This window comes from Grampus griseus, assembly GCF_964374135.1.
Source record: "Grampus griseus genome assembly, chromosome: 20".
Taxonomy (NCBI): domain Eukaryota; kingdom Metazoa; phylum Chordata; class Mammalia; order Artiodactyla; family Delphinidae; genus Grampus; species Grampus griseus.
In genome coordinates this window covers 14,854,029-14,869,685 of record NC_139014.1, presented here as the reverse complement: position 1 = coordinate 14,869,685, position 15,657 = coordinate 14,854,029, and the positions used below count along the sequence as shown (strand labels likewise).

The 15,657-nt window shown below is 57.7% G+C and overlaps 1 protein-coding gene across 1 annotated transcript; it reads right to left on the bottom strand.

The window, feature by feature from the left end:
* Positions 1 to 793: 793 nt before the first annotated feature.
* CYB561 (cytochrome b561) lies at positions 794 to 11,933 on the bottom strand (the record flags this gene model as incomplete). The annotated part of the gene is made up of 7 exons (XM_082678937.1): positions 11,836 to 11,933; positions 7,459 to 7,561; positions 3,120 to 3,353; positions 2,063 to 2,161; positions 1,719 to 1,822; positions 1,171 to 1,328; positions 794 to 986 (listed from the first exon to the last, which is right to left on the bottom strand). The coding sequence occupies exons 3-7, from the start codon at positions 3,322 to 3,324 to the stop codon at positions 794 to 796; spliced, it is 759 nt and encodes a 252-aa protein (XP_082535063.1). The 5' UTR covers positions 3,325 to 3,353; positions 7,459 to 7,561; positions 11,836 to 11,933.
* Positions 11,934 to 15,657: the final 3,724 nt, after the last annotated feature.

Here is a 15,657-nt window from a genome sequence, read left to right as displayed (position 1 = left end):
GAGCAGCGCCTGAGTGAGCCCCGAGGGTGGGCAGCTGGCTCGCGAGGCCGGCCCCCGCGGGGAGGGGAGCCCCTGCAGGCGCCATACGGCCCGCAGCGCCCGCCGAGGCCCACCTCCTGTCTCTTCTTCGGGCTGCTGGGCCCCAAAGGCAAAGAAAGCCGCCCTGGGGCTAAGGGGTTAAAGAAAGAGAAGGCTGCAGAGCGCAGCTGGGCCCAAGCCACGCGTCCAGAGCTTCCCAAGGGCCAGTCCCTCCCCTCTCCTGGGGAACCCTGCCCTGACACCAGAATATTTTACACATTAATATCACTTGCTCCGCTGCCAAAGGCTGGGCCCGCAAGACTCCTGGTTGGAGTTCGGCGTCACACAAAGCAAGTCTTGGCCTCGCCGGGCCCGGCGCTGAGCCCCGCCTTCTCCGCGGACACAGCCCAGGCCCCCGCTGCCCCGAGCGGGGAGCCGCCTCCCCCTCTCCAACCCCTTTAAGGATCTGTGCTTCTGCGACCAGGCCCAGCCGCCCAGAACCCTACCCAAAGCTGCTCCATCTGAGGGGGTGGCAGAGGCAAGGGGGGCGGGGGTCTGTGCAGGATTAACACGACGGCAGCGGCGGCGGCAGCAGCAGCGAGGAGGGGAAAGCGGAGGGGGCCTGAACCCCGGAAATCAGCGCTCAGGGAGGAGGGCTGCCCCACCCCCGCTCCCCACCCCCGGAGCCTCGGCGGGTGCGGGACAGACACCTGTCGGGGCCCCGAAACGGCGGAGACCGCCTCGGGGGACAGGACGGGATGGCACGGGGCGCGCGTCACTGGGAGCTGGGGCTGTCGCCCTCCGTCAGCGTCTTGAAGTCCATGGAGAGCGCTTGCTCTTCCGCCTGGAGGGGCCGCTTCCAGTCGGCGCGGGTCAGGATGTAGAGCACGACCGCGCCGAAGGCGGCCAGCAGTAGGCCCAGCACGTTGGCCAGGACGCCCTCGGGCTCGAACTTGCTGTACTTGGTCCTGCGGGATTGGGGCGGAGGGCAAGGCCACCCGAGGCGTCGCCGTTAGGCCGAGTGCCATTCGCCCCGGCCCACAAGATGCAATGCGATCCCAAGCCCAACCCCGGCCCCCCACCCCCACCCCCACTGGGAGAAAAGCCGCTGTTCGGCGGCCCCACACAGAGCCGCCGGGAGGGGGCGCTCACCCGAGCTTGAACAGCAGCGCCTCCTTCAGGCCCAGCAGGGCGGTGCCCACCGAGAGGAGGAAGATGGCGCCGCCAAGGAAGACGTGCTGCGGCCGGTAGCGGCTCCGCAGAGAAAACGACGCGCCGGGGAACAGGAAGAAGCTAAAGCCCATGAGCCACTGGGAGGAAAGGCGAGATGCTGCCGGAGGCTGAGCTGCGCTGGAGACTGGAGCCCGACGACGCCCCGGGTGGGCCGCCGCCCGCGAGGACCAAAGGCCCCGCCACCCCCGCGCGGTGGCCTACGGCCCGGAGACGCAGCGGGAACGCTGAGCACGTGGGGAACGTGGGCCGGCGCTCTAGGCCGGTCTCAGCCCCACACTGTGCGCCCCGAGGCGGGGCCTGGGACCAAATCCACGTGCCTGTCGGCCGGAAGGGCGCCGGAAGGACGCCGGTCGGAGGCAGCGCTCGGCGGGCTGGAGCGCCTTTCGCCTGTGCGCACACCTGGCCCCGGCCCTGTTTGGGCCCTGCTCCCCGCCCCTCCCCAGCGCCGTGGAGCCGCAAGGACTCACCTGCACAAAGAAGAGGACGAAGACCAGAATGCCACACCAGCTGTGCAGGCTGTACAGGTCGGCGTAGCCTTCCTTCCTGTGGTAGTCGAACACCGCCACCAGGCCTAGCCGGAGGGGGTCGCGTGAGGACTGGGCTGATGGCGACGGAGGGGGTGCGGTGACCCAAGGGAAACCCAACTCGCCGGGACTTCTGGGCTCCAGTCCCAGCTTGGTAGCTGCCAGCACCAGTGTCCCTGCCCGGAAGGGGGAGGAGGGGTGGGGAGGGGGGACTGGACAGTAAAGCAGCTCCTTCCCCAAGTCAGCAGAGGTGGGGGAAGGAGGGCGGGCCCGTGCCTGGAACTCACCCACCAGGGCGATGACGAAGGCGAAGACGTGCAGCAGCCCGTGCAGAACTTTGGTGGTGCGTTTGGCCTCATTCCTGAAGACGCGGTAAACCAGCAGGGCTGGTGGGCCGTGAGAAAGGGAATGTCAGGGCGCTAAGCCGAGCACGAGGCCTTCCTGCCAGGGCAGCGAGGAGACACCCCCGGCTGGAGAGGGGAGGGCTTGTCCAGGTACCCCAGCCACAGGAAGTGGGGGAGGAAACAAGGATCCGTATGCCCCCGCACCGCCCACCCCCTTCTTAGCTGTCCTGTATCCCAGGCTTTGTTTTAGGCTCATCGTGCAGTCACATCAAGGTGCCACCAGGCTTCTGAGTTCACCTCTTAGCTATGATGGTCCTCAGGTTGTATAGCACTGAAGCCAGATCAGCCTTTCACTACTCTTAGCCAGCAGGCTCCCTGGTTGGGAAACCCCAGGTTCTCAAAGAACTTTGCAGCCCCAAGCTAACTCCCCCTCTTCGGGCTGAAGCAGTCAGGGCCAGGGGTCCTGCGGAATGCCTCTCAGGAGTGTGCTGCTGAGGAGGTGGCTGTCACCAGGACCACATCTAGGAAGAATGCATAGATCCAGCTTGCTTGTTACCAAAAGGAGAAGGCCAAGGCCCCCTGGCCTTGAGGCAGGGTGGGGGCCAGCCACGGCCTGAATCCTACCCCAGAGAGAGGAGCTCTAGCTCCTCCAAGTCCAGCGTCTACACACACACACGCACATACCCTCACGCTCACACTCACGCTCACTTTCTCTCCCTCAATTTCAAGCCGCCTCTGCAGAAGATGGGCTTTGCTCACAGCCCAGCCCCTGGGCCTCTGTGTGCAGCACACACACCTTCGGATGCTCCTTGTTGAAGCAAGAGGTGAAAGCTCTGGGATAAGTCAGAAAGGAGTTGCCACCCACCAGCCGTGGGGCCCTGGATCTGGATTCCCAGTGTCCCCAAGGTCCAGGCCAGCTTCCTTCTCTTACTGGGCAGATTCAGGTGTGAAAGGGTCCCTGCACATCTCCTCTCTCAGGTGGCATCGCCCAGGGACTCACCATCTCCCTGCAAGAAGACCAGGCCTATGACCATGCAGAGAGGATGCACGTTGAACTGCAGGGCGCTCTCCCAGGCGATGCCTCCTCGGTACACACCGAGCCAGGTGCCAGTCATGGCCACCACGGCCAGGCCCAGCAGCTGGGAGAAGGCCACATAGTAAAGCAGGGCCGCAGGGGCAGGTGCTGGGCGGGCAGGGCTGTCCATGCTGAGGCGGCTCTATGCCGAGGCGACTGCTGCAGGGAAGATGGTGGAGCTTAGAGGAGCGGCCCACAGCCTCCAAAAAGACATCGCAGGCCTCCCTTGCCCACCTCTGCCTCCTCCCTCGGCCCACAACCCCAGGCCTCCGTGAGAGTGCTCCCGGAGCACCCGGCGGGGGTGGGGCGCCTTCCTGCAGAGACTGACCCACACCTGGCTGCACTTCCACCTGCAATGAGGGAGCAAGTCAAAGTCCTCCAAGCTCTGGCCGGAGCAGGAGGGCCCAGTGCCAGTGCTTTACTTTCTGTTTCAGGAGGCCCTGGGTTTTCTCAGGTGGGGTTCACAGGTGAAACAGAGAAGTGAGCAAATTCCTTGAAGGTGCTGGAATTTTTCCTCCAGATGAATCATAAAGGACATCTAGGGTGAGAAATGAGGAACCTGACTCCCCCGTGCCTGCTTTTTCAGCTCCCAGCTGGAGATGAAAGAAGTCCTGCCCACAGAGAGCTGCAGGGCAGCTGCCGGTAGAAGGAATGTTCTCTGAGCTGCTTCAGTAGAAAGGACCAGGCGACAGGAGCCTCCGAGCTGCCCGTTTCCCTTCCTGCCTCGTCTTCCCCTCCACACCTGGGGCGTGGGCCTGCGCCCCTCCCTCAGGCCAGGCTTCCTGAACTGAGATCTACAAGGTGAGAACTCCTGGGGTCACTTAGCACACAGGAGTGTGCTTAGCACACAGGAGTGTGTGCTCCTGTGAGAAAAGGTGTGTCACTGCTCCCGTTTTGCAGACAGGGAACCGGGGGCTCAATGGGGTTTGGGGAAGCGAGGCTCAGGGCCAGTGGGAGGCATTTCCTGGCTCCTCTGCCCAGTCCCCAGTGTCTCCACAGCCTCGCCCGGGCTCAGGGTGGCCTGTGTGCCGGCTCTTCCCTCTGAACCTGCTGGTTCTCCCCACACCCAGGCGGGAGAGGCACTGGAAGATGGGAGGAGAGGAGGCGGTTGATGAACAAGTATGGTGTCCATTTGCTGGGCCTCGGTGCTGGCGGCCTGGGGCCACAGAAAGACGCTGCTGCAGCTCCCAGAGGGCCGAGCACTGCATCCCATCTTGCCTCTCCCACTGCCCCAGCCTCTCCCAGCAGCTCTGGAGACACCCTCCTTCTCCTTCATTACCAGCAGAGAACAGCAGCTGAGCAGAGATGTTTAACTAACAAATTTTGGGGTCCCCCCTAAAAGCGAGCACACACCCTGTACCCTGTGCTGCTCAAGAACTAGTTTCCAGCTGGCCTGGCCTTGTCCTCCTGGGGACTGGGCTGTCTTTACCCCCAGTTCTCTCTGCCACCTTTGACAACTGTTGGCAATTCCATCATTTTTTAAAAAGGGGGGCAGGCCGTGTAACACACCTCCCTGCAGTAAAATACAGATAAGCAAAAAAAGAGAAAAATTACAAGTAATCAACATTTTGATTTATATCCTTTTCTTCTGGAAATACATGTACCTTCTTTCATAGAAACGTGACCATACCAATTTCTAACTTGCTTTTTTCACTTCATTATAGATCATGCACATCTTTTCATGTCAGTACATGACAGGCTATTTCATATTTTAACCAATCCCCTAATCTCCTGTTGTTAAATATTTAGCCAGCTTTCACTAAATAAACAACACTGTGATCATTTTTGTACAACACTCGTCTAATTCCTAAATGAAGAAATAGAATCCTGAGCAAGGGCTAGGTTCTTTTTTAGGTTTTGGATACATTCTGTCAAATCATCTTCCAGAAAACACTCCCAAGGCAGGTGGGAACACCTGTTTCCAGAAGCCGTGGGCAACAGTGAAGCCATATTTCTGGAACTCTTGCCCTCGTGCTTATCTGTCACCTCTACACTGATGACTTCTAAATCTAGTGCCAGTCTGTCCTCTCCCCCAAATTTAAACCCCATTTCTAACTGTCCACTAACATCTCTACCTGGACATCCCTCCAACACTTCAAACTCAGCACATCCAAAGTTACACTCCTCCCCTGACCTCCCAGGTCGCCCTTCGAGTCCCAGTGCCGAGTCCTCCTGCTTCTCCCCCACGTCTCGCCATCGCTTCCCTCTTGGCCATCTTCATTTCCACCACCCAGCAGGGCCTGGAGCTTCTGCCCCCGTCTCCCTACCCTCCTCAATCTGCCTGACCGACAGGGACAAAGCCAGATCCCAGTCATGTTGCCCCACCAGGCACAAAGAGCCACCAGCGTGTGGTGGGCAAATGCCAGCTCCATAACTGACCCTAACCCAGAGCCCACCGGCAGCCCCCACTGTTCTCCTACCACGTCCACTCGGAAGAGATGCTCCCAGTTCCCCAGCTCTGGCAGCACGGCCTGTTGTTATCCCCTCCACCTCACACCCCGGCTCCTCCTCTTCCGCCTCTGTCGATTTGCTCCACGACCTGAAATGGGCCTTTTGTTCACCACTCTGTCCCCCTCCTCTCTGTTCCCAAGGCTGGCCTGGCGCTTACTTACCCTCGGTGTCCTGCCTCACGTTAAGCCCTGTGAGCCTCTCTGCTGCAGGGCCCTGTGAGCTCCCAGAAGGCGGGGAACGCATCTACCTCCCCCTCGGGAATCTCATCCTTGGGCCGACTCTGACAGGAAGAGTGTACTGAACTGAGAAATGCTGTCCTCCTCTGCTTTATTAGATTCCTCCCCGAGAGCCTGGGGCGCAGTCAGAATCCGATTAGCTCTGAATTAGGAAGACTGGAAGGAACGTGCTCTGCCCCGGCAGACCTGCCACAGCGTCCCCGCCGAGTAGCCACTGAGTACAGAGGGGGAGCTCAGGGCTGCAAAGACTGCCACTCCTGGGTCCCGAGCCGCTCTGTGGTGACGCATGCCAGAGCCAGATGCCCCCCCACCCCCAGCCAACCTCCTCGTGAGTCGGGCAGAAATCAGACTTCTCTTCACAGCCATGATAGTGTGATGTTAATAAGAAATATATGGGACTGAGCCTGTAAAATGCTAGGAATTTTCCAGGTGACAAAGCAATCGTTTCTTTTGTTATGTTAATATTACATCTTGTTACTGAAGCCCCTCGGAAACCTGAGGGTGGGGCTGGTTACCAGGGGAACCAACCACGTGACTGGAGGGTTGGAACGTTCAGTCCCACCCTTGACCTCCAGGGAGGGAGAAGGGCTGGAGACTGAGTGCAGCCACCAGTGGCCAATGATTTAATCAATCGGGCCTGTGTAATGAGCCCTCCATAAACCCCCTAAAGGACGGGGTTTGGAGAGCTCCCAGGTTGGTGAACACATCCACATGCCGGGAGGGTGATGCACCCCAGTTCCCCGGGGACAGAGGCTCCTGTGCTCCGGACCCTTCCAGACCTTGCCCTACATACCTCTTCATCTGGCTGTCCCTGAGTTACATCCTTTTATAACAAACCAGCAATCTAGCAAGTTTCTCTGGGTTCTGTGAGCTGCTCTAGCAAATTAATTGAACCTGAGGAAAAGGCCGTGGGAAGCTCTGATCTATAGCCTGTTGTTCAGCAGCACAGGTGACAACCTGGACTTGCAATTAGCATCTGAAGTGGGTGGGGGCAGTGTTGTGGGACTGAGCCCTGTGGGATCTGACGCCGTCTCCGGGGAGGTAGTGTCAATGTTGAGTTAAATTGTAGGACACCCAGGAGCATCTGCTGAGAAATGGAGACTCGCTTGGTGGTGTTGAAAAGAAAACACGTGGGAACAGCACAGTGACTGAATACATGGCTTTAATGTCCTCACTGAAAACTCACAACCTGAATTCCCTTCAGAGTCCAAACCCTAGTGCTGTCTGCACCCCAGGGTGGTGGAGTTGCGAGCCTCAGGGGTAGGGAGCCCCGCTCTGTACTCAGTTCAATCTTCACAATAACCTATGGTGATAACAGGAGTATTACCCCAATTTGACAGGTGAGGAAATTGGGACTCAAAAGAGGATAAATGACTTGCCCCAAATCAGCCGCAGCAAAGAAGTGCTCAACTCAGTTGTTTATCAAGCGCCTGCGATATGGAGGTGGCACTGCTGGATACAGATGAGCCATGGCCCCGCCTTCCAGGACCTTGCAGACAAGGTGCAGAGCAGATGCCGATTCTAGAGTAAAGGGCCGTAACGACTCAGGCTATGAGTTAAACTCCCAGAGCACTTACCACAGTCCACGCTGGCTTCACCACACCGGGGTGGCCACTCCTTTGAATTTCCTACAGGGGTTGCCTGCTCGGGGTGTGGCTCTGCACTTTCTCAGGCCAGTAACTAGGGAAGAAAGGAAAACTTCCTGCATACTGAAGCCAGTATTCAGAGGATCTGAATCTGCTTGGAGGCAGGGTTCCAGGAAGGCCTCTCCCCTCACACGCCAGTCCTCCTGGGCCCTCCCCACCCCTTGGGGAACCATGCTTCTAAGGCAGTTTACACCCACCATAGCATCAAGCATTGGTGTCCCCCATGGGCTCTCCTGGGAGAAAAGGCTGCAGGATGGAAACAGGTGGGTTAGAGAGAAGAGGTGATGGGGACAAACTAGCTGCAAGATCTTCATGCCAGCTGCTCCAAAGGCATCTCTCCTGGTCCCTGTGCCCTGGTAACTAGGCATCCCAGAGGAAGCCAGAGATAAAGAATGACCTTTGGACTCATGGAGGCCTAAGCAGTCTCCCCTGTGGCCCCTTCCAATTTGAAGGTGATTCTAAATCCAGGTATGAGGGATGACAGGAAAACGCACACAGAAAGACCAGTCCTCCTCGGGCAGGCCTGTAGCTTCCCCATAGGTGACATCACAGCCAATAAGATCTAAGTGAAAAATCCAGATTTACAGAAAAGACAAAGCCTCAAGTGGTTCTGTGCTTCACAGAAGATGAAAGACCCCTTCAGCAATGCCGTTGCCCTATTGCTCATTCGGTTCAACATAATTGACGACGTACCTTTGTACACAGAGGGGCTGCTTCCGATGATGGGGGATACAAAGAAGACATTTCAAGGACTCTGGTTGGAATCTGACTCACCCACAAACACATTTGCAAACCTTGAAATCAGTTGAGATTCACTCCCTAGTAAGCAGATTTTTTTTTTTTTTTTTTTTGTGCGGTTCGCGGGCTTCTTACTGTTGTGGCCTCTCCCGTTGCGGAGCACAGGCTCCGGACACGCAGGCTCAGCGGCCATGGCTCACAGGCTCAGCCGCTCCGCAGCATGTGGGATTTTCCCGGACCGGGGCACAAACCTGTGTCCCCTGCATCAGCAGGCGGACTCTCAACCACTGCGCCACCAGGGAAGCCCAGCAAATATCTTTTATTCTGCTCCCTCATTTCCCAGTCTAGACAGTGGGAACATTCTCTTGCCCTCCCTCCCTCCCTCCCTCCCTTCCTCCTATCCTTCCTCCTTTCCTTCCTCCTTGCCTCCTTTCCTCCTTTCCTGTGGAACACCAGAACACTGGCTGCTTTGGGATCTCCTGTGTTCCCAGCGCAGCAGTACAGGCAGCAATGTCAACAGTCTGGAAGCAGCCCATCTACACCCCCAAAGGCTTCCTCAGCCCAGTAGACCAGAGTCTCAGAACCAGGGCGAGCTCTTGTGGATCCTTACCCGGCCACCCTCCTTCCTGTCAGAGCACAGGATGGGGATGTCAGATCTCTGGCAGCTTTTGGGACCTTGGGCTGTGACAGTCACCCCTCCCCTCCCACACACACCTGCAGCCAGACTCCACTTAATGTGATCAACCAGGGCCAGGAGCTGCCGCAGGGCTTGAACGTGCTTACGAGCATCCCTCTCCCTCCCTGAGCCCAGCGGCTTTCACTGAAAGGCCACCAGGCCTAATCTCATTATGGGGACCAGACACCGCAGAAGTGCCACAGCCTGGAAGCAGGGAGCCTGGCCTGACCACAGCCTCCTTATCCGAAGCAGGGTTTTAATTGGGTTAGAAAAGATTGTGTTGGGGGCTAGATCTTTTCTTGATGGGTGAGGGGGAGAAATGACTCAATTGTCCTAGAATGTCCTCGAATGTGATCAAAGAAAAGGCAAAATGAGGGCTGAGCTGTTAGGTGGGGCACTTTCTTACTACCCACACCCAAGTAACCCCTGGGTAGAAAGCGTGAAGTCAGACAGTGAGCCCAGTTCTCCACTGGGCCCAGGGACTCAGTGTTGGGGCTCCCAGTACTTGTGGGGACTCACAAAAAATGTTTTGATTTCTGTTAAAATCATAAGAAAAAACAAACTTCTAGGGTTGAAAAAAATATTTTAATTTTTAATCCAGCCTGGATTATATTCATCTTTATACCAATATGGTTGTAAAATATAATTCTCTTTTTTTTTTTTTAATTTTTTTTTTTTTGCGGTACGCGAGCCTCTCACTGTTGTGGCCTCTCTCGTTGCGGAGCACAGGCTCTGGACGCACAGGCTCAGCAGCCATGGCTCACGGGCCCAGCCGCTCCGCGGCATGTGGGATCTTCCCGGACCGGGGCACGAACCCGTGTCCCCTGCATCGGCAGGTGGACTCTCAACCACTGCGCCACCAGGGAAGCCCTCTCTTTATTTTTTTGTGGAGGAAGGGGAAAGTCACAATGCAGCACTGGTCAGACGGATATGATTTCAAAGCCAGCCCCACTGTTCATGACTGTGTGCGCCCGGGGTGGGGGGTGGCGGGCAAGCACCCTCTCTGAGCCTGCTTCCTCTTCCATAAGGTAGGGGGATGTTGAGAGCCACCTAACTGGCCTGTAGCAAAGATTAAACAGGATAAATATGTACCAGTGCCTAGCACACTGCCTGCCACATAGGTATTCATTCAGTTAAATAGCAATCTAACAAAAACTAAACCTGTTCCTAATAGCACCTTAGGAAGAGTCATGCATCCGAAGCTGCTGACACATGAGGTTTGGGGCCACAGAGAGCCAGATGGCAGCAGACAGCACGACCCCTTCTAATAAATCCATACCCCGCCTTCTGTCTACCATGAATCCCCCCACTGGGCAGAAACCCCTGGATCTGGCGTGAATTCCTCCACCAAATTCTTCCAGTGCTGGTGAACCCCTTTGTATTAGAAGCCACCCAAGCTCTGCCTGCCAAGGGAAGGTGGCGCAGGCAGGGAAGAAGTGGGACAAGCAGGGCATCCACTCAGGTCCAGGAGGCTCCTCCTGCCCTGGGGGCGGGGTTGTAGCAGCCCTTCTCTGTATGGGGCTCCCCTCGGCATTTACAAGTTGCCTATATTTTCTGCCTCAATCCAGTTTCACAGGAGAAATCAAGATATGTATGAGAAGGTAGCACAGCTCTGTAGGGTGTTGTTGTTTGTTTTGTTTTCCATTTGCTATGAAAAGGAAGGAACTGGGCTTCCGTGGTGGAGCAGTGGTTAAGAATCCGCCTGCCAATGCAGGGCACACAGGTTCGAGCCCTGGTCCTGGAAGATCCGACATGCTGTGGAGCAACTAAGCCCGTGAGCCACAGCTACTTAGCCCACGTGCCTAGAGCCCGTGCTCCACCACAAGAGAAGCCACTGCAATGAGAAGCCTGCACACCGCCATGAAGAGTAGCCCCCGCTCGCTGCAACCAGAGAAAGACTGCGCGCAGCAACGAAGACCCAACACAGCCAAAAATAAAATAAATGAATTTATATTAAAAAAAGAAAGAAAACGAAGGAACAGAATCCAGATAAGATAGAGCTTCATTTAATGAGTCTTAGAAAATCCTCAAAGCCAAGGTAGAGTGAGAGTGGAGAGGGGCGACCAGAAGGGAGAAAGACTTGGGAGGGGTGCCAGCTCCTAAAGACATGTCTGGGACTCCAGGGTCCACCTGGATCCTCCTCTCTGTGGTGCCCTGGGGGGAGGGGCAGACAGAGAGGGGAGGTACCCCCCCACCATTCCCAGGTGTCTAAGGCAGCAGCAGATCCCTTCCTCAGCTCAGTTCTGCATCCCCTGTACCCACAGTTCAGGGGCTACCAAGGCTAACACAAGGAGTAAGGATTTCCCAAACGGGAAACTCCTTGCACCCAAGAGGCTGGAGATGTTGGAGAAGAACAAGGAAGGGCTCTACTAGCTAGACATCTCACGCCGAGAGGAAAGAGGCAGAGGGAGGGAGGCCGCTCCACTAGCGAAGCAGTTTGGCAGCTCGGTCTCAGGTTTCAAAAGAACAGTCGTGGCAAATGCTGGTTGATCCACTTCTATGCCACCTAGTTTCTAGAGTAGGGCAAAACATTACGCCGTACATAAACTTGGGATCACCTGCCGCTCCGTGCTAACTTCCGCGGAGACTGGGCACAGAGGCTGACCCGGGGCCGACGGCTGACAGCTCCAGGCAGGAGTGGGATGAGCTCCTAACCTCGGGCCTTGCTCGGTGGCCCCGAGCCGGGGGAAGCAGGTGAGGTGAGTCAGGTGTGGAGGCAGGAGAGGGAAAGAGAAAGACTGGCTGCGGCGCCGGGATCCCGGCCTGTCCCGGCGCGGGCGCGGTCCCGTCCCAGGCCGAGCACACCTGAGCTCGCCGTCCCCCCGCACACACCCGGGGCCCCTCCCGACTCCGCGCCGAGCCTCGACTCTCCCCCACCCGCCCCGGCCACCTACCTGGCTGGACGTCGAGCCCGGACCTTGTCCTCGCTGCGCAGCGTCGGGCTGCCGACTGGCCCGCGAGCTGCCCGCGCCACGCCCGGGCTGTTCTGCCGGTTCGGCCAGCCGCGCGGACTTCGGAGCTACCGCGTCTCCATGGCGACCGGGCGGCTGCAGCGGGTTGGCAGCCCGGCGGACTACGCGACGGGCGGGGGGCGGGGGCGCGGGGACCGGAAGTGCCCCCGGCGGGTCCGCGCACCTGGGACCGGGCCCGGCCCCCCAAGGTCCCGGGTCTAGGGACAGGGTCCCGCCAGCCTCCGGGCCCGAGCCTTGACGCCCGCGTGCTGGGGCCTGCGGCGCGAGAACGGCGGCCACCGTGACCCGGCCTCCGGACCCGAGCGCGGGTAACCTTCGAATCCGGGCCTCACGACCTGGCTTCCCGGGTCCGCCACGTTCGGGGGCGTATGGGGTTCTGCGACCCACCCGTGGGTGTGGGAGGCCTCCAAGTCCAGGCCTGACTCGGAGGCCGAGGGCGAGGCTGAGGGGGAAATGGGCTGCTGGGGCTGCCAGGGCCGGGCCCCGGGCAGAGGGAAGGGGGATGCTGGCCGGGAGAACGGGAGAACAGGCCCCCTGCTCTTCCCGCGCCCTGCCCCGGGCTCAGGTGGCCACTAGGTGTCAGGCGTGGCCGGACCTTGGCCTACCTTGCCGCTCCTGCAGCCCTGAGGGACTCACCCCTTCCTTGCAGCCGATGGTGGAGGTGTCACTCTGCAGGGAGGCTGGGCTCACCCCTTCTCCAGGTCCGCAGCACCCGCTCTCACACACACACACACACACACACACACACACACACACACACACACACACACACACACACACACACACACACACACACACACACACACACACACACGGCGCGCGCGCACTAGGTGATGTTTCTTGCCCCCTTTCCCCAAGCCAGGGACCTTTGCCAGGCTATAGCGCCCACCCCACACACACCCCCTCCAGCAGCCTAAAGATAAATACCAGTTCTCACCAGCCTTTCGTGAAGGCCTAGACCTTGCCATGGGCAGCCTCCCCGGCCCCAGACGCTAAGAGAGGAAGGAACCAAGGCCACGGCTGGGAGCCAGCCCCTAGTGCAGTCCCGTCCAGGCCCCTATCCAGGAAGTGCTGTGGGTAGATAACAAGTCCAGCTCAGACTTCCTACAAGCTCAGAACAAAAGGTTCTTTCCTGTCGGCAGGACTCACCGAGGGCCTGGTGGTAGTAGGGAAATGGGGTTTCCTCCCCTGGAGACATAAAAGAACCTCGGCAAAGGGACATCACCCCCACCCCCTGCCCCAGCACTGTGGGCTTCCCAAGGGCCCTGGCCAAGGTGGGCCTTGGGGATCCAATACCTCCTGACAGAGAGAACATACTCTCAAGCCAAGGCAAGACACCTAAGGGTGCCCACTGCCCTGGGCACACCTTCCGATGGGGCAAACCCAGCTGGGCCCCCGCCCTCAGAGTGACCAAGCTTAAACCCGCCACAAACAGAAGTTTTGTTGGGGTAGCTTTCCAGCTGGAGGGAGTTAATGGACATTTTAAATTAAGAAACAGCTTCCTTCACAGGCCGGTAGGCAAACAGCAGGCAACAAGTGTCTTGTGAGTTGAGTCCTTGGAAAGGAGCCATTTCCCGGACTGGGGTGGGCTGGGCTGCACAAAGGAGCAGAGCCTCACTGGGGACCTGATTTGAGTTTCCTGGTGTAGGGCTTTCAACCCGTTCCAAAGCCAGGAGAGAGACTCCTGCTGCGGTGAGATGGAGCCCTTTGCGTCCTCCCCACCCCGTGGCCCTGTGGCCCTGGGCTGCAGCATTTTCCCCGAAAAAGGAGCGCACACCTGGCTCCCAGCAGTGCTCTCGGGAGGGCATGGAGGTGGCTCTCCACAGGGACCAGTCACATGGGGTCTTAGCTCTAAGCACTCATGGCTCCATGCCATTTTTAAGAGCTGGAGACCCCACCAAACTGCAGTCAAGAAGCAGGCCCCGTGGCTTTGCCGCTGCTGCCAGAATCCCTAACCCCAGACGGCAGACACTCACTCCCTTCCTCCCCCATCTTTGCCACTGAGACTCAGACTTGGAGGCCAGAGAAGCATCCACCCTACAGCTGGGGGCGGTGACCAGCAAGGAGTGCAGCCTTAAGTCCCCTTCCTGGAGACCACGGATGTGGCCCAAGGTCTTCCATGTAAACCCCTCCCTTCTTGCACTCACTCCACTCCACTAGCCTTTATGTTCCTCAGACTCACCAAGTTCACACCCACTCTCCTTTGGAACGTTCTTCCCCAGTCATCACTTGGCTCATTCCTTCAAATCTCAGCTCAAACATCCCCTCCTCAGAGAGGCCTTCCCTAACCGTCCAGTCCAGTAGCCTGGGTCAGGGGTTGAGATGCAGGGAGATACAGTGGATTAAGTGTGCGAGTGACAGCCCTGGGAAACCACGTCTTGAGCTCACCTTGTTCTTTGCCCAAAAGCATTTAAAGAGCAGGAAGGACCCAGACAGTGAACAGAATGTACCTTGTAGAAGGACCTCAGACCCCCTAGCACCTGGCGCATCATGTCTGCCTTGCTAGGGTTCCCAGACTTAAAAAGAAGGAAAATACCCCAGGATGCCCCATTCCATCTGAAATTAATATTTTTTTGGCATAAGTATGTCCCACGTATGACATGCAATATACTAAAAATGTATTTGCTGTTTATCCAAAATTCAAATCTAACGGGGCGCCCTGTATTTTGTCTGGCAATCCTACCCTTGCTCCTGTGTGGGAAGGACAGAGGGCCTCCCAGCAGTTCCGGCCCCTCCCAGCAAAGCGTCCCTACCCCAGCAGGCAGAAACACCCAGTTAACTCCTGTTCAGCACACACTTTAGCCAGAGGCTTTAATCTTGGGCTGCAGTGAATACCAAAGGCATTGGAGATGGGGCTCCCCAGTCCTAACGCACTGTAAGATGCAAACACACACAATTCATTCACTCTTTACAACAGTTTTTATCTAGTCCCTTCAGTGTGCCAGGCGCTGGGTGACACTGGGTATAACAGTGAACAGGACAGGCACATCCCTGTTCTCTTCAGGCCCTAACAGTGCATAGAAAGGGCGCCTAACCCAGATGTGAGGGTCAGGGAAGGCTTCTGGGGCATGGCATAGAATCGTAGAGCTGCAGGGCGAGCAGGGGTAACCTGGCAAAGGGACAGCAGGGTGAGAGCAGGAGTGTTGGCTGGAAGGCAGGTGAGGAGGCCCAACCAGTACTGCTGGACTAGGAATCAGGAATCCATACGCCTGAACCAAACCCTGTGCCAGCTCTGGGAGGTGGGCATGGCCACTCGGGTGGCAAATACTCGAAGGACACATCTGCTAACCTGTATTCTGAGGGTGAGAGCATCCTTCAGCGGGGGTGGCATCGTCAGGTCCGCTTCCTGGGGGACTTGCCCCAACTTGCTGGAAAAGAAAACTGATTTGAATCTGAAAGTACATGGCTACTTTGATGAGTTTAAAATGGAACAATAATCACTCAGGGGGAAAATCCTATCTTCCAGCCTCAGGGGCAGCAAAGGAGGCCAGAAAATCATCGGCAGCCCGAGCAGAAGCAGCAGCGATGGTGGCGGGAGCGGCAGCACGCGGGGGACTGACCACAAAGCTCCCAGTGAAGACGGTGAGTCACCTGCGACCTCCAGCATGCGTGGGGATGGGGCTGAGGGGTGTCACAGGCTGTGGGTTCCTGGCTGACCCACAAAGTTGGTCCAAGTCTGGGAAAACAAGACTTAGATAAACAAGAGTCCACAAGCCAAGAGAACACTGCAGGTTGGATGGAGAA